The sequence below is a fragment of the Taudactylus pleione genome, unplaced genomic scaffold, assembly GCF_031769625.1.
Source record: "Taudactylus pleione unplaced genomic scaffold, aTauple2 ptg001412l, whole genome shotgun sequence".
Lineage (NCBI taxonomy): Eukaryota > Metazoa > Chordata > Amphibia > Anura > Myobatrachidae > Taudactylus > Taudactylus pleione.
The window spans coordinates 328,128-345,219 of NW_028285812.1; the positions used below are offsets into that span (position 1 = coordinate 328,128).

General features: G+C 49.3%; 1 protein-coding gene across 1 annotated transcript in view; it reads left to right on the forward strand.

Annotated features, from left to right (window-relative positions):
• Positions 1-16,767, forward strand: part of TBX15 (T-box transcription factor 15) — a 177,425-nt gene extending 160,658 nt beyond the window's left edge. The window contains exons 7-8 of the mRNA XM_088463605.1: positions 11,406-11,503; positions 15,984-16,767. Of these exons, the coding sequence (XP_088319731.1) occupies positions 11,406-11,503; positions 15,984-16,765 (880 nt within the window). The 3' untranslated portion in view covers positions 16,766-16,767. The remainder of the gene's footprint in view (positions 1-11,405; positions 11,504-15,983) is intronic.
• Positions 16,768-17,092: the final 325 nt, after the last annotated feature.

Genomic DNA, 17,092 nt, shown 5'->3' on the forward strand with positions numbered 1-17,092 from the left:
ACATATGTCTATCACCTACTCTTATATCTATCACTTACCCCTACATCTGTCTATCACCTACTCTTATATCCATCACTTACCCCTACATCTATCACCTACTCTTATATCTATCACTTACCCTACATCTGTCTATCACCTACTCTCATATCTATCACTTACCCCTACATCTGTCTATCACCTACTCATATATCCATCACTTACCCCTACATCTGTCTATCACCTACTCTTATATCTGTCACTTACCCCTACATCTGTCTATCACCTACTCTTATATCTATCACTTACCCTACTTCTGTCTATCACCTACTCTTATATCTATCACTTACCGCTACATCTGTCTATCACCTACTCTTATATCTATCACTTACCCCTACATCTGTCTATCACCTACTCTTATATCCATCACTTACCCCTACATCTGACTATCACCTACTCTTATATCTATCACTTACCCCTACATCTGTCTATCACCTACTCTTATATCTATCACTACCCCTACATCTATCGCCTACTCTTATATCTATCACTTACCCCTACATCTGTCTATCACCTACTCTTATATCTATCACTTACCCTACATCTGTCTATCACCTACTCTTATATCTATTACTTACCCCTACATCTGTCTATCACCTACTCTTATATCCATCACTTACCCCTATATCTGTCTATCACTTACTCTTATATCTATCACTTACCCCTATATCTGTCTATCACTTACTCTTATATCTATCACTTACCCCTACATCTATCGCCTACTCTTATATCTATCACTTACCCCTACATCTGTCTATCACCTACTCTTATATCTATCACTTACCCTACATCTGTCTATCACCTACTCTTATATCTCTCACTTACCCTACATCTGTCTATCACCTACTCTTATATCTATCACTTACCCCTACATCTGTCTATCACCTACTCTTATATCTATCACTTACCCCTACATCTGTCTATCACCTACTATTATATCTATCACTTACCCCTACATCTGTCTATCACCTACTCTTATATCTATCACTTACCCCTACATCTGTCTATCACCTACTCTTATATCTATCACTTACCCCTACATCTGTCTATCACCTACTCTTATATCCATCACTTACCCCTACATCTATCACCTACTCTTATATCTCTCACTTACCCTACATCTGTCTATCACCTACTCTTATATCTATCACTTACCCCTACATCTATCACCTACTCTTATATCTATCACTTACCTCTACATCTGTCTATCACCTACTCTTATATCTATCACTTACCCCTACATCTGTCTATCACCTACTCTTATATCCATCACTTACCCCTACATCTATCACCTACTCTTATATCTCTCACTTACCCCTACATCTCTCTATCACCTACTCTTATATCTATCACTTACCCCTACATCTGTCTATCACCTACTCTTATATCTATCACTTACCCCTACATCTGTCTATCACCTACTCTTATATCTATCACTTACCCCTACATCTATCACCTACTCTTATATCTCTCACTTACCCCTACATCTCTCTATCACCTACTCTTATATCTATCACTTGCCCCTACATCTGTCTATCACCTACTCTTATATCTATCACTTACCCCTACATCTGTCTATCACCTACTCTTATATCTATCACTTACCCCTACATCTGTCTATCACCTACTCTTATATCTATCACTTACCCCTACATCTGTCTATCACCTACTCTTATATCTATCACTTACCCCTACATCTGTCTATCACCTACTTTTATATCTATCACTTACCCCTACATCTGTCTATCACCTACTCTTATATCCATCACTTACCCCTACATCTATCACCTACTCTTATATCTCTCACTTACCCCTACATCTCTCTATCACCTACTCTTATATCTATCACTTACCCCTACATCTGTCTATCACCTACTCTTATATCTATCACTTACCCCTACATCTGTCTATCACCTACTCTTATATCTATCACTTACCCCTACATCTGTCTATCACCTACTCTTATATCTATCACTTACCCCTACATCTGTCTATCACCTACTCTTATATCTATCACTTACCCCTACATCTGTCTATCACCTACTCTTATATCCATCACTTACCCCTACATCTATCACCTACTCTTATATCTCTCACTTACCCTACATCTGTCTATCACCTACTCTCATATCTATCACTTACCCTACATCTGTCTATCACCTACTCTTATATCTCTCACTTACCCTACATCTGTCTATCACCTACTCTTATATCTATCACTTGCCCCTACATCTGTCTATCACCTACTCTTATATCTATCTCTTACCCCTACATCTGTCTATCACCTACTCTTATATCTATCACTTACCCCTACATCTGTCTATCACCTACTTTCATATCTATCTCTTACCCTACATCTGTCTATCACCTACTCTCATATCTATCACTTACCCCTACATCTGTCTATCACCTACTCTTATATCCATCACTTACCCCTACATCTGTCTATCACCTACTCTTATATCTATCACTTACCCCTACATCTATCAGCTACTCTTATATCTATCACTTACCCCTACATCTGTCTATCACCTTCTCTTATATCTATCACTTACCCTACATCTGTCTATCACCTACTCTTATATACATCACTTACCCCTACATCTGTCCATCACTTACCCCTACATCTGTCCATCACCTACTCTTATATCCATCACTTACCCCTACATCTGTCCATCACTTACCCCTGGTGTCTATTCTGAGATGTAATTGTCCTGAAGATCTCCTTCCTCCCTTCCCTTCTACTGTTAAACATTCTTCTCTATGTCCTGCTCATATTTGCCTCCTATCTACTCCTAATTGCCCCGATGCCTTGTGTCCCAACTGTCCCTCACCTATGGAACAGATCTGAGCCAGCTCTTTGCCCAGATGTCACTCATCTCCCCTGAGATGCCTCCTACCTCTCGCTGCGCCCTGCGATGGTGACATATCTGACAGTGCTGAGACCATGTGGATCCCATTATACAGATATGCAGAACATCTTGTTCCATTTTCCATATAATGCAGCAGTTTGATTTATTGCCCGATATTAAAAATGTGGAGCCCTAAGACAGGGGAGAGAAAGATGAAAAGATACATCAGATTTTTCATACCTATTAAAAGTACAAAACTTTGTTTAAACAGATCCAAATGTAGAGCGCTCCGCGGCCTGTGATATGGTTCTTACTTGTGTTCAGCACACATGCAGCGATGTCAGGTCCTTGCTCTGCTGAGAGGGGTCTCTGGCCATCGCAGGTGCTGGGGGTCCAACAGCTGACCTATGGCTCGTGCTGCGCTTCATTCATCCACTTTACACTCCTTTTAGAATGAAGTATAAAAATTACGGATCCAAATTATGGGGACGATGCTGAGCTGGAAATAAACTGGACATTCATTGCTCAAAAGTAACGTACACAGAACAAGCGCGTGTATTCGCCATCTGCGTCTGTAGCATATGCGCCTGGCTAGCTACACGCCGTCCTCATCAGTGAGTAATCACACTAGATCCAAAAATAAGCCTTCTAAAGTGCAGATCTTCACTTACGCCCAGGATGGCACAGTCTGCGTCTGCTGTAACACGCCCAGGATGGCACAGTCTGCATCTGCTGTAACACGCCCAGGATGGCACAGTCTGCATCTGCTGTAACACGCCCAGGATGGCACTGTCTGCGTCTGCTGTAACACGCCCAGGACGGCACAGTCTGCATCTGCTGTAACACGCCCAGGATGGCACAGTCTGCATCTGCAGTAACACGTCCAGGATGGCACAGTCTGCATCTGCTGTAACACGCCCAGGATGGCACAGTCTGCATCTGCTGTAACACGCCTAGGATGGCACAGTCTGCGTCTGCAGTAACACGCCCAGGACGGCACAGTCTGCATCTGCTGTAAGACGCCTAGGATGGCACAGTCTGCGTCTGCAGTAACACGCCCATGACGGCACAGTCTGCATCTGCTGTAACACGCCCAGGACGGCACAGTCTGCGTCTGCTGTAACACGCCCAGGATGGCACAGTCTGCATCTGCTGTAACACGCCCAGGATGGCACAGTCTGCATCTGCTGTAACACGCCCAGGACGGCACTGTCTGCGTCTGCTGTAACACGCCCAGGACGGCACAGTCTGCATCTGCTGTAACACTCCCAGGATGGCATAGTCTGCATCTGCAGTAACACGTCCAGGATGGCACAGTCTGCATCTGCTGTAACACGCCCAGGATGGCACAGTCTGCATCTGCTGTAACACGCCTAGGATGGCACAGTCTGCGTCTGCAGTAACACGCCCAGGACGGCACAGTCTGCATCTGCTGTAAGACGCCTAGGATGGCACAGTCTGCGTCTGCAGTAACACGCCCATGACGGCACAGTCTGCATCTGCTGTAACACGCCCAGGACGGCACAGTCTGCGTCTGCAGTAACACGCCCAGGACGGCACAGTCTGCATCTGCTGTAACACGCCCAGGATGGCACAGTCTGCATCTGCTGTAACACGCCCAGGATGGCACAGTCTGCATCTGCTGTAAGACGCCCAGGACGGCACAGTCTGCATCTGCTGTAACACGCCCAGGATGGCGCAGTCTGCATCTGCTGTAACACGCCCAGGATGGCGCAGTCTGCTTCTGCTGTAACACGCCCAGGATGGCGCAGTCTGCGTCTGCTGTAACACGCCCAGGACGGCACAGTCTGCGTCTGCTGTAACACGCCCAGGACGGCACAGTCTGCATCTGCTGTAACACGCCCAGGACGGCACAGTCTGCGTCTGCTGTAACACGCCCAGGACGGCACAGTCTGCATCTGCTGTAACAAGCCCAGGACGGCACAGTCTGCATCTGCTGTAACACGCCCAGGACGGCACAGTCTGCATCTGCTGTAACACGCCCAGGACGGCACAGTCTGCATCTGCTGTAACACGCCCAGGACGGCACAGTCTGCATCTGCTGTAACACACCCAGGACGGCACAGTCTGCATCTGCTGTAAGACGCCTAGGACGGCACAGTCTGCATCTGCAGTAACACGCCCAGGACGGCACAGTCTGCATCTGCTGTAAGACGCCCAGGACGGCACAGTCTGCGTCTGCAGTAACACGCTCAGGACGGCACAGTCTGCGTCTGCTGTAACACGCCCAGGACGGCACAGTCTGCGTCTGCTGTAACACGCCCAGGACGGCACAGTCTGCGTCTGCTGTAACACGCCCAGGATGGCACAGTCTGCGTCTGCGGTAACACGCCCAGGACGGCACAGTCTGCATCTGCTGTAAGACGCCCAGGACGGCACTGTCTGCGTCTGCTGTAACACGCCCAGGACGGCACAGTCTGCGTCTGCTGTTACACGCCCAGGATGGCACAGTCTGCGTCTGCTGTAACACGCCCAGGACGGCACAGTCTGCGTCTGCTGTAACACGCCCAGGACGGCACTGTCTGCGTCTGCTGTAACACGCCCAGGACGGCGCAGTCTGCTTTCTGCTGTAACACGCCCAGGACGGCGCAGTCTGCATCTTCTGTAACCCGCCCAGGACGGCACAGTCTGCGTCTGCTGTAACACGCCCAGGACGGCACAGTCTGCATCTGCTGTAACACGCCCAGGACGGCACAGTCTGCATCTGCTGTAACACGCCCAGGATGGCACAGTCTGCATCTGCTGTAACACGCCCAGGACGGCACTGTCTGCGTCTGCTGTAACACGCCCAGGACGGCACAGTCTGCGTCTGCTGTAACACGCCCAGGATGGCACAGTCTGCGTCTGCAGTAACACGCCCAGGATGGCACAGTCTGCATCTGCTGTAACACGCCCAGGATGGCACAGTCTGCATCTGCTGTAACACGCCCAGGATGGCACAGTCTGCATCTGCTGTAACACGCCCAGGATGGCACAGTCTGCATCTGCTGTAAGACGCCCAGGACGGCACAGTCTGCATCTGCTGTAACACGCCCAGGATGGCGCAGTCTGCATCTGCTGTAACACGCCCAGGATGGCGCAGTCTGCGTCTGCTGTAACACGCCCAGGACGGCACAGTCTGCATCTGCTGTAACACGCCCAGGAAGGCACAGTCTGCATCTGCTGTAAGACGCCCAGGACGGCACAGTCTGCATCTGCTGTAAGACGCCCAGGACGGCACAGTCTGCATCTGCTGTAACACGCCCAGGATGGTGCAGTCTGCATCTGCTGTAACACGCCCAGGATGGCACAGTCTGCGTCTGCTGTAACACGCCCAGGACGGCACAGTCTGCATCTGCTGTAAGACGCCTAGGATGGCACAGTCTGCGTCTGCAGTAACACGCCCAGGACGGCACAGTCTGCATCTGCTGTAAGACGCCTAGGATGGCACAGTCTGCGTCTGCAGTAACACGCCCAGGACGGCACAGTCTGCGTCTGCTGTAACACGCCCAGGATGGCACAGTCTGCATCTGCTGTAACACGCCCAGGATGGCACAGTCTGCATCTGCTGTAAGACGCCCAGGACGGCACAGTCTGCATCTGCTGTAACACGCCCAGGATGGCGCAGTCTGCATCTGCTGTAACACGCCCAGGATGGCGCAGTCTGCGTCTGCTGTAACACGCCCAGGACGGCACAGTCTGCATCTGCTGTAACACGCCCAGGAAGGCACAGTCTGCATCTGCTGTAAGACGCCCAGGACGGCACAGTCTGCATCTGCTGTAAGACGCCCAGGACGGCACAGTCTGCATCTGCTGTAACACGCCCAGGATGGCGCAGTCTGCATCTGCTGTAACACGCCCAGGATGGCGCAGTCTGCGTCTGCTTAACACGCCCAGGACGGCACAGTCTGCATCTGCTGTAAGACGCCTAGGATGGCACAGTCTGCGTCTGCAGTAACACGCCCAGGACGGCACAGTATGCGTCTGCTGTAAGACGCCTAGGATGGCACAGTCTGCGTCTGCAGTAACACGCCCAGGACGGCACAGTCTGCATCTGCTGTAAGACGCCTAGGATGGCACAGTCTGCATCTGCAGTAACACGCCCAGGACGGTACAGTCTGCATCTGCTGTAACACGCCCAGGATGGCACAGTCTGCTTCTGCTGTAACACGCCCAGGACGGGACGGCACAGTCTGCGTCTGCAGTAACACGCCCAGGACGGCACAGTCTGCATCTGCTGTAACACGCCCAGGATGGCACAGTCTGCGTCTGCTGTAACACGCCCAGGACGGCACAGTCTGCGTCTGCAGTAACACGCCCAGGACGGCACAGTCTGCATCTGCTGTAACACGCCCAGGACGGCACAGTCTGCGTCTGCTGTAACACGCCCAGGACGACACAGTCTGCATCTGCTGTACCACGCCCAGGACGGGACGGCACAGTCTGCGTCTGCAGTAACACGCCCAGGACGGCACAGTCTGCGTCTGCTGTAACACGCCCAGGACCGCGCAGTCTGCATCTGCTGTAACACGCCCAGGACGGCGCAGTCTGCATCTGCTGTAACACGCCCAGGACAGCACAGTCTGCGTCTGCTGTAACTCGCCCAGGACGGCACAGTCTGCTTCTGCTGTAACACGCCCAGGACGGCACAGTCTGCGTCTGCTGTAACACGCCCAGTGCGGCACAGTCTGCATCTGCTATAACACGCCCAGGACAGCACAGTCTGCATCTGCTGTAACACGCTCAGGACGGCGCAGTCTGCGTCTGCTGTAAGACGCCCAGGATGGCACAGTCTGCATCTGCTGTAACACGCCCAGGACGGCACAGTCTGCATCTGCTGTAACACGCCCAGGATGGCGCAGTCTGCATCTGCTGTAACACGCCCAGGATGGCGCAGTCTGCATCTGCTGTAACACGCCCAGGATGGCGCAGTCTGCATCTGCTGTAACACGCCCAGGACGGCACAGTCTGCATCTGCTGTAACACGCCTCCACTCACATCCCTCAAATTAATCCTGAATATCTCATCTGTCAGCCCCGTGCTGCATCCATGAAAGCGGATGTTTAGGTTATTTTGGGTCTTTTATTGTAGCCGGCAGGGACCTGCTGTCAGGGGAGGCAGGATCGGCAAAGCCTCCCGTCATACACCTGACATTTGAGAGAAAAATTATTAGAATAATACAAAGAAGATATTTATAACATATAAACATCTTCTTTGTTCATTGTAATAATTTTTATAGATAACACTCACCAGCTTTGTGGAGCTCCCTGGGACTGCAGGGAGACGAGCGATGAGGCAGCAACAGGTCAGCCTCGCTTCTGTATAGTCAGACACAGAGCTCGGGGCGGGGCCATACCATGGGCAGTAAGCTGAACAGAAAGAGAGCCAATAGAGGCATGCCTCTGAGTATGGGGGTGTGTGCCTTAAGCACCGATGGACACCTTGGATGTGTCGTGTGACCAGGAAGTGTACTGCAGTGTTTAGAGATCGGAGCTGTCAGCAGCAGCAAGAGAAGACACAGTTATGTAGGTAGGAGAATCAATGGAACGGAAGCTTAGTGTAGTGAGGGGAGAGTTACAGTGAGTAGAGGGTGATACAGGCTCCCAGCACTCAGACCCATCTCCATGTGTGCCTCCCTGGCCATTCACCTCACCGCACGTCACTGGTAGCCGGTATGTTTTTCTATAGAATATCATGCTGTACTAGGGGATGGTCCAGTGAATCGGATGACAGATGACTGGCTTTTGCTGGAGGCCCCTTATATGTCAAGTATCAGATACGTACTGAGTGCCTGATTCAGACCCGGTCGCAAGCGCTGAGCGCTCGCAACCGGGTCGATGGTGGCCCACAGCGCATGCGCACGACAGAGCCGGCTCCGTCGTGCGCATGCGTGAGACCCGGCTAGCAACGGGCAATCCAGCGCTCCGGGTCTCGCACCAAAGGGGGCGTGCTGTCGATGTTGAGTGACAGCTTGCCCACTTTGGTGGGCGGGCCGCGGGGGTGGCTGCCAAACGGAGGCGTTCCCATGAGAACGCCTGCCGTTTGGGGGCGGCCCCACTGACATCACAAGTGATGTCAGTGGAGAGTTTCCGGCTCTCTGGGGCTTGTGATGAACGAGACCCTACCACAAGGGTCTCGTCGCAAGCTGGATGGTCGCGATGGTCTTGACCATCGCGACCATCAGCATGGCCGCTCGCTATAGCTGTGGGTGGTCACCCACAGCTATGCGAGCGGCCAAGAGGCCGCTCCAAAAAAAAAAAAAGCTCGGCCCTGATTCAGACCGACTGGGTCTGAATCAGGCCCTGAAGTCAGTATATTCCTAATTGTTCTGGAAATCATTATTTGGCTGAGAACTCACATTGCGCAAGAAATACGAATAAATGACTGATCCTTTCAATAGTATATACCCCCATATTGTACATATTGTACTTGCCCTCCCCACCACTGCCTCCTGCAATCTCTACCACGGTGAGTCGGCAGTGTCCCCTATGCCAGATCGCCGACGCAGTACACCCAATGGAAATGTAAATCGGCGGCAGCACATCCAGACGCACTGTTCACAGCGCTCACCATGTCAAAGAGAAATCGTACGTTGCAGGGGGCAAGAACAGAGGGGGGCGGCAAGTTCAGGCTATTTCAAAAATACTTGCCCCACACAAAATAATAATTAAATTAAAATTAAAAATACCATTGGTGGTGTTACTCTGTACATTGCTCAGTAAGGTATGGAATCAGTTACGCAGATTAATCACAGCAATGACAGTGAGCAATGTACCACATGGCTCAAGCTGGTATATCCTTACTACCGGACCTGCTACAGGACTAGCGCTTGTGTTGTGGTAACCATTGTTACTACACAAAGCCATGATATGTATCAGATAATGCTAAGTATATAGTATAGGAGTGTTTGGCTACAAACTGTACATTGCTCTAATATCTGGGCTTATCTGATGAGCTCTAATAAAGGTGAAAGAGTCCCTCTGCAAATAGAGTATTCATTATCATTCTCAAGATTTAATTGCACTGAATTGATGATCGCTAATTTTAAATGACGACATCACATCACACTGTTTGTGCAGATACGTATTACAGGATTTTATATATAAACTAATCACTAGTTTGATAGCCTGGGGCAGATCATTGCACTGTTTGGCCCATAGCAAAATGTAGGGCCCTGCAATAGTGCTATAGCCTCCCAGGCCCCCATTCGTGAGTTCTGTGAATGCACTTTATAGTCTTCACAGCAATTTCAGAGCAGAACGGGTGTCTGAAAATAACCTAAAACTGCCAGACACCCCTCACCTCCCGGCCAGTAGCGGCTGCACCCTGTACAGTGATGGTGGTTCCACCACTAGTTATAATTACAACATACTTGCCTACCCTCCCGATTTGGTCGGGAGCCTCCCGAAAATCGGGTGCCGCTCCCGACCACACGGAAGGCAAGGCAAGTCTCCCGGAACCAGCTGCAGCCATCCCACACCCCCCATTGCCAGCCACTTAATATGCAGCCCGGGAGATCAGATGACGCGATTCGCGTTAAATCGCGTCATCGAAGCCCCGCCCCCCGCAGTACAGTGCCTGTATTACGGGCTCTGAACAGTGGGGGGCGGGGCCACGATGACGTGTTGAGCCGTCACGCCCCATCGCTCCGCCCACCTGCTGTGAGAGGAGTGTCGTCCAGGCTGTCCTCTCCCGGAAGGGACAGCCTAAAGGTAGGCAAGTCTGAATTACAGATGAGCAGCTCAGTTTTGCTGAAAACCGGACACACCCGAACTTTTGGGTTCTGAGTTAAACAGAAGTCGGATCTAAAAGACGGATTTAAATCGCTCCCTCGTGATTTCGGGTGCTGCCAGGTGATCAAAATTGACTGGAGATGACTGGAAATGAATGTTATTCATGGTAATAAACTAGTAATATAGGAACAAAACGGGTCCAAGTTACATGATTTTAGCTGTTTTAATCATTTTAAATCGAAAACTAAAACAGAACCAAAACATTTGAGGGTGGTTTTGTCAACATCCAAACTAAGGGGTCTAGTTACTAACCAGTGTTAGGAGACAGAGTGAAAAGTGATAAGAAAGTGATAAGGTGCCAGCCAATCAGCTCCCAACTGCCACTTTTAAAACACAGCCTGTGAGATGACATTTGGGAGCTGATTGGCTGGTACCTTATCACTTTTCACTCTGTCTCCTAACACTGCTTAGTAACTAGACCCCTAAAACACAGGGGGGTCCGTGTACATCTCTAGTTATAATAGCAAGCTACGGTAATGCCTAAATACAACTTTTATATTTAGTAAGTGTATATAAACACTTTAGCCTGTCACATAGACCAACTCTGCTTACATAGGGCATGTTCTGGTCAGAGATGGGCAGACGCAGCGTATAAGTCTGCGCTCCTGGGAATACCGCGGGTCTCATTCACAGTCTGTCAGGGGGAGACCTGCTGTGCGCTTTTATTGAGTGTTATATAAATGGATCCTGTCTTCCATTTACCTAATCTTCCTTTCGTTCACAGCACGGGCCTGGAGGCCATCATGGAGACGTACGCGTTCTGGAGACCACCGGTCCGCACTCTTACCTTTGAAGATTTTACAACCATGCAGAAGCAACAAGGTGAGTTCAGCCCTATCCAGATACTAATAATTACACTTATTGGGAGAGTTCCCATCTGTTGAGCAGCTGAGGTCTCTGACCATTGGTTTCACTTACAGAAGAAATAAACCAGGCGGAGGAACGAGCCGCGCAGGCGATGAAAAGGGCTTTTCTGCCTGTGATAGTTCCCGGCTGGAGATCATCATCAGAAACAGGGAACAGAATGGGCAGAAATCCGTCACAGCTCAGGGGAGCACAAAAACTCCTCTGTGCCGTTATACGCGCGGCACGTTAAGGGGCTGATGTATTGTTGGACGCAATTTACGTAAAAAGACGCAGGCAGAAATGGCGTTAAAAAGCACGTTACCTCATCCACAAGTACTACCATTAGCGCTCAGAAGGATAACTTTACTAAAGTTTCAGTTTTAGAAGTGGAGATGTTTCCCATAGCAACCAATCTGCTTCTAGCTATTATCTTCTAGAAGGTGCTAGATAAATGTTAAGTAGAATCTGATTGGTTGCTATGGGCAACGTCTCCACTTCTAAAACTCTCACTTTAGTAAACGCACCCCATAGTCCAGGAAGGTAACAGCAACGTTGGGAGGGGGTCGGAAAGCGCGGGTTCACCTGTAAACGCCGCTGCCAGTACTAGTCTATGACATGCCAGGCCGGTGGCAGTATAGTAGGGAAACTTGCACTGCGGGGTCCGGCTAGCATCATGACTGCCAAGCTTAGTAGTACTGCAAGTGCCAGCATACCCAAAGCTGCCAGAGCCAGATGCTCACACAACATAAATAAAAACAATTAATAATAGTAGAATTCCTCTCTCTCACCAGTGTGACCATGGGTGCGCGCTTCCTGCTTCCTGCTCGGCAAGCCATAGGTTAAAACTGGCATATCACCCTATTGTACACCCGGCCTGCACGCGCTCGTCCCTTCCCACTCCTGTTCTCCAGTCGTAACAATTTGTGAGTGTTAATTGTGTAAAATTCCTCTGCCTATCTGCATCCGGCAGTATCTGTGTGTTGTTGTGCACACAGGTGCAGTAAGAAAATAGCCATGTGTCATACTATACATGAGCCCCACAGTGTCACAAGTCTGTAACCCTATCAAAGTATAAGAACTTTTATCCAGTATGTGTGTGTAAATGAGTGTGAATGTGCGTTTGAGTGAGTGTGTATGTGTGAGTGTGTTTGTGAATGTGTGCTTGAGATAGTGTGTGTGTTTGTGAATGTGTGCTTGAGTGACTGTGTGCGTATTTGTGTGCTTGAGTGAGTGTGTGTGTCTGACTGTCTGTGAGTGAGTGTGTGCTTCAGTGAGTGTGTGTGTGCGTGAGGGTGCGTGTGTGTGTGCTTGAGTGAGTGTGTTTGCATGAGTGAGTGTGTGTGTCTGTGAGTGTGCGTGAGTGTGTGATTCAGTGAATGTGTATGCGTGAGTTTGTGAGTGAGTGTGTGCGTGTGTGTGCTTGAGTGAGTGTGTGCGTGAGTGAGTGTGTGTGTGAGTTAGTGTGTGTATGTGTGTGTGGGTGAGTGTGTGTGTGTGCTTGAGTGAGTGTGTGCGTGAGTGAGTGTATGTGTGAGTGTGTGCATGAGTGAGTGTATGTGTGAGTGTGTGCGTGAGTTAGTGTGTGTATGTGTGAGTGTGTGCGTGAGTGAGTGTGTGTGTGCGTAAGTGTGTGCATGTGTGAGTTTGAGCGTGAGTGTGTGTGTGAGTGTGTGCGTGAGTTAGTGTGTGTATGTGTGAGTGTGTGTGCGTGAGTGTGTGCATGTGTGAGTTTGAGCGTGAGTGTGTGCATGAGTTAGTGTGTGTATGTGTGAGTGTGTGTGTGCGTGAGTGTGTGCATGTGTGAGTTGGAGTGTGAGTGTGTGTGTGAGTGTGTGCGTGAGTTAGTGTGTGTATGTGTGAGTTTGTGTGTGCGTGAGTGTGTGCATGTGTGAGTTGGAGTGTGAGTGTGTGCGTGAGTGTGTGCATGAGTTAGTGTGTGTATGTGTGAGTGTGTGTGCGTGAGTGTGTGCATGTGTGAGTGTGCGTGAGTTAGTGTGTGTATGTGTGAGTGTGTGTGTGCGTGAGTGTGTGTGTGCATGTGTGAGTTTGAGCGTGAGTGTGTGCGTGTGTGAGTTTGAGCGTGAGTGTGTGTGTGTGTGTCTATGCAATAATGTTATTAGCTATTTTATATAAGGAAAGTGCATTTTATGCTTCGTCCTGGAGGGGATAAGATTAAGAAGCTGCTCATCAGGCCCCCTCCATGTACCCGCCGTGCGGAATAGAGGAGCTGCTGACCTGTCTGGTCAGATGGGCGTCAGGACATGAATTCAGTGCTCAGAAGATGTTAAATAGATGTAATATCTGAGAAAGGAAGCGACTGAGTATCACATGGGCACACACCTGCCGACCTGGCATCAGTCTCTGGCCAGGAGCCGACACAGCATCGGGCACAGCTGGTGACTTGCATGTAGAAATAAATCATACTTGCCAACTCTCCCTGAAATAGCAGAAATCTCCCTGATTGCACCTTACCCCCATTATGTAGCGGTTATATTAAAAGAAATAGAGAATTATATACATTCAAATGGGATCATTAGTATATTTCCCTGCATTGGGTATAAGGCACAGTGATCCCTATGGCTACATGTATTTTCTGAAATGTATCAGGGGCCTATTCATCATAACTAAAACTTTGATGGAGGTAATTAGGCTTAGAACTGGCATGGAGTTCTACCTAATTACCAGAGGAAGCCATCATTCCTCCTCCCTATAACTATCTATTCTGAAAAGCTGACATTTTTGCAATGACAGCTTTTCGGGAAATAGATACTTTTCCCTGACTGTATCCAGGATCAGCCTGGCTAGAATGTAGCAGTACACGCCCCTCAGATGTATGACACGCCCCTCAGATGTATGACACGCCTCTCAGATGTAGCAGTACACGCCCCTCAGATGTATGACACGCCTCTCAGATGTAGCAGTACACGCCCCTCAGAAGTATGACACGCCCCTCAGATGTATGACACGCCTCTCAGATGTAGCAGTACACGCCCCTCAGATGTATGACACGCCTCTCAGATGTAGCAGTACACGCCCCTCAGATGTATGACACGCCTCTCAGATGTAGCAGTACACGCCCCTCAGATGTATGACACGCCTCTCAGATGTAGCAGTACACGCCCCTCAGATGTATGACACGCCTCTCAGATGTAGCAGTACACGCCCCTCAGATGTATGACCCGCCTCTCAGATGTAGCAGTACACGCCCCTCAGATGTATGACACGCCTCTCTGATGTAGCAGTACACGCCCCTCAGATGTATGACACACCTCTCAGATGTAGCAGTACACACCTATCACATGTATGACACACCTGTCAGATGTAGCAGTTCACACCCATCACATGTATGACACACCCCTCAGATGTAGCAGGACACGCCTATCACATGTATGACATGCCTCTCAGATGTAGCAGGACACGCCTATAACATGTATGACACCCCTCATATGTAAGAGTACACACCGATCACATGTATGACACGCCTCTCAGATGTAGCAGGACACGCCCACTTTACCGCCACGCTCATAGGTGTTTCTTTCACAATCTCTCTGAAATGCTTTTTTCAAAATTAGGCTAGTATGAAATAAATGTATGTATATGTATATATATATTTATGTAACTACAGCATTACTCATTAATAAACTGTTACCTAAGTAAGGAAATCAGAAAGAGTGAAATAAACTAATATAAAAGTCACATATACAGTATATGTTGGCACAAATAGTACAAAAGACCCTTCTCCTAGGAGCTTACAATCTAATAAACTTGTATGAATAACAGTAAACTCTGCTGCTTCTTTCTGTCATAGATCCCATACACTTCGGGACACCTTTATATTATACCGTGTGTGGAGAGTTACACCAGGATACGGGCAGGGTGCGCATTGCTCTAGAAATCTACAGACACGAGTGCCAGAATCAGGGAATTGTGCCTGTGTTATCGCAACTCCAGACTGCAGTAACATGGGCTACTGTACAATATATCACATTAATAACATTTATTAATTACGTTACAGCTAAAGCTATTTACTATCCTGAACAGAAAACCTCAGCTGCACTAACACGTAATATATCGGAGGGTACTGTATAACCTACACAGTATAACTGGGTCACTGAGAGCAGCAGAGACCCTGCCGTCTGCATGCTGAATAGGGGATAAGAAGTTCTGTGCTTCTCCCAGTCCTCCTGTGCACTTCATGACCTGCGGTTCCTCCCAGGACAGTCCCTGTCAGCCAGTAGGCAGGACTACAGGGGAGGAGGGTGTACCCTGAGCTGTTGGGAGGAGGCGGGGAGAACTATTTGCCCCTTTGTAGATGCCTGTTTTACAATAATATGTTAGCGCTGATTATTGTGCTTTCTTATACCTGTATGTTCAATGTTGCTCCTGGGACCCGTAGAATCCCGTCCTGTTTTCCGATGATAGAGTCCTAAACTTCTTCTCTGTCTTATTTTTCCAGGTGGCAGCACGGGGACATCGCCTACGACCTCCAGCACCGGGACCCCATCGCCCTCGGCTTCGTCCCACCTGCTCTCGCCATCTTGCTCTCCCCCTACCTTCCACCTGGCACCCAACTCTTTTAACGTTGGCTGCCGGGAAAATCAGCTGTGCAACCTCAATTTGTCGGAGTACCCCGCCTGCGCCAGGAGCAACATGTCCGCACTCCAGAACTATCCAGGTCTGAGCGATAACGGATACAACAGGCTTCAAGGTGCAAACTCCGGTGGTACCCAGCCATCCGATACCTTTATGCCCCAGAGGACTTCATCCTTAATTTCTGGGATGCCAACCCCTTCATCTTTGCCAAGCAACAGCAAGATGGATGCCTACAGCGGGCAGCTGGGCTCCTACCCAACCTCCCAGTTTCAGTATATGATGCAGGCGGGAAACCCGTCCTCCAGCTCCTCCTCCTCACACATGTTTGGAAGCAGTCACATGCAACAAGGTTCTTACAATGCCTTCTCCATTCACAACCCCTACAACCTCTATGGATACAACTTCCCCGGCTCTACCCGCCTGGCAGCAAGCCCCGAGAAACTGACTGCACCCCAAGGCACTTTACTCTGCTCCTCTCCATCCAATGTTGCTTTTAGCGACAGGCAGTACCTGTCCTCTGGCATGGAAGCAATGCACATGATTGGTAGCCCATCAGCCAATCAGCAGGCAGCAAATGCCTGTGACAGCAGACAGTATGGCGCTGTCCCCGGGTCATCATCACAAATGTCTTTGCACATGGTTTAAAGAGCGTTTTGGGTCTTCATTGCTTGGACAGTAGAAACCTCAGTGCCTTAAATTAGCCACAAGTACGTGGAGACCTGACCCTCGCTGTCATCTCCTGGGACAATCATGTAGCAGATATACAATGCAAATAACATGGATGTATTTTTTCAGCATAAATTGCCACTCATAGAACCCTCCTTGCTTGACTTGATGAAATCCTGTATATGTAACCCGAAGTCACAGCTTGGAGGGGTTTGCAGCCCAGTGGGATCATTTATCAAAGTCTTTTGAACCAGAAAATCTAGGAGCTGTGAGTATAAGGCTTTGCTAAATGCTGTCCTTTGGAGC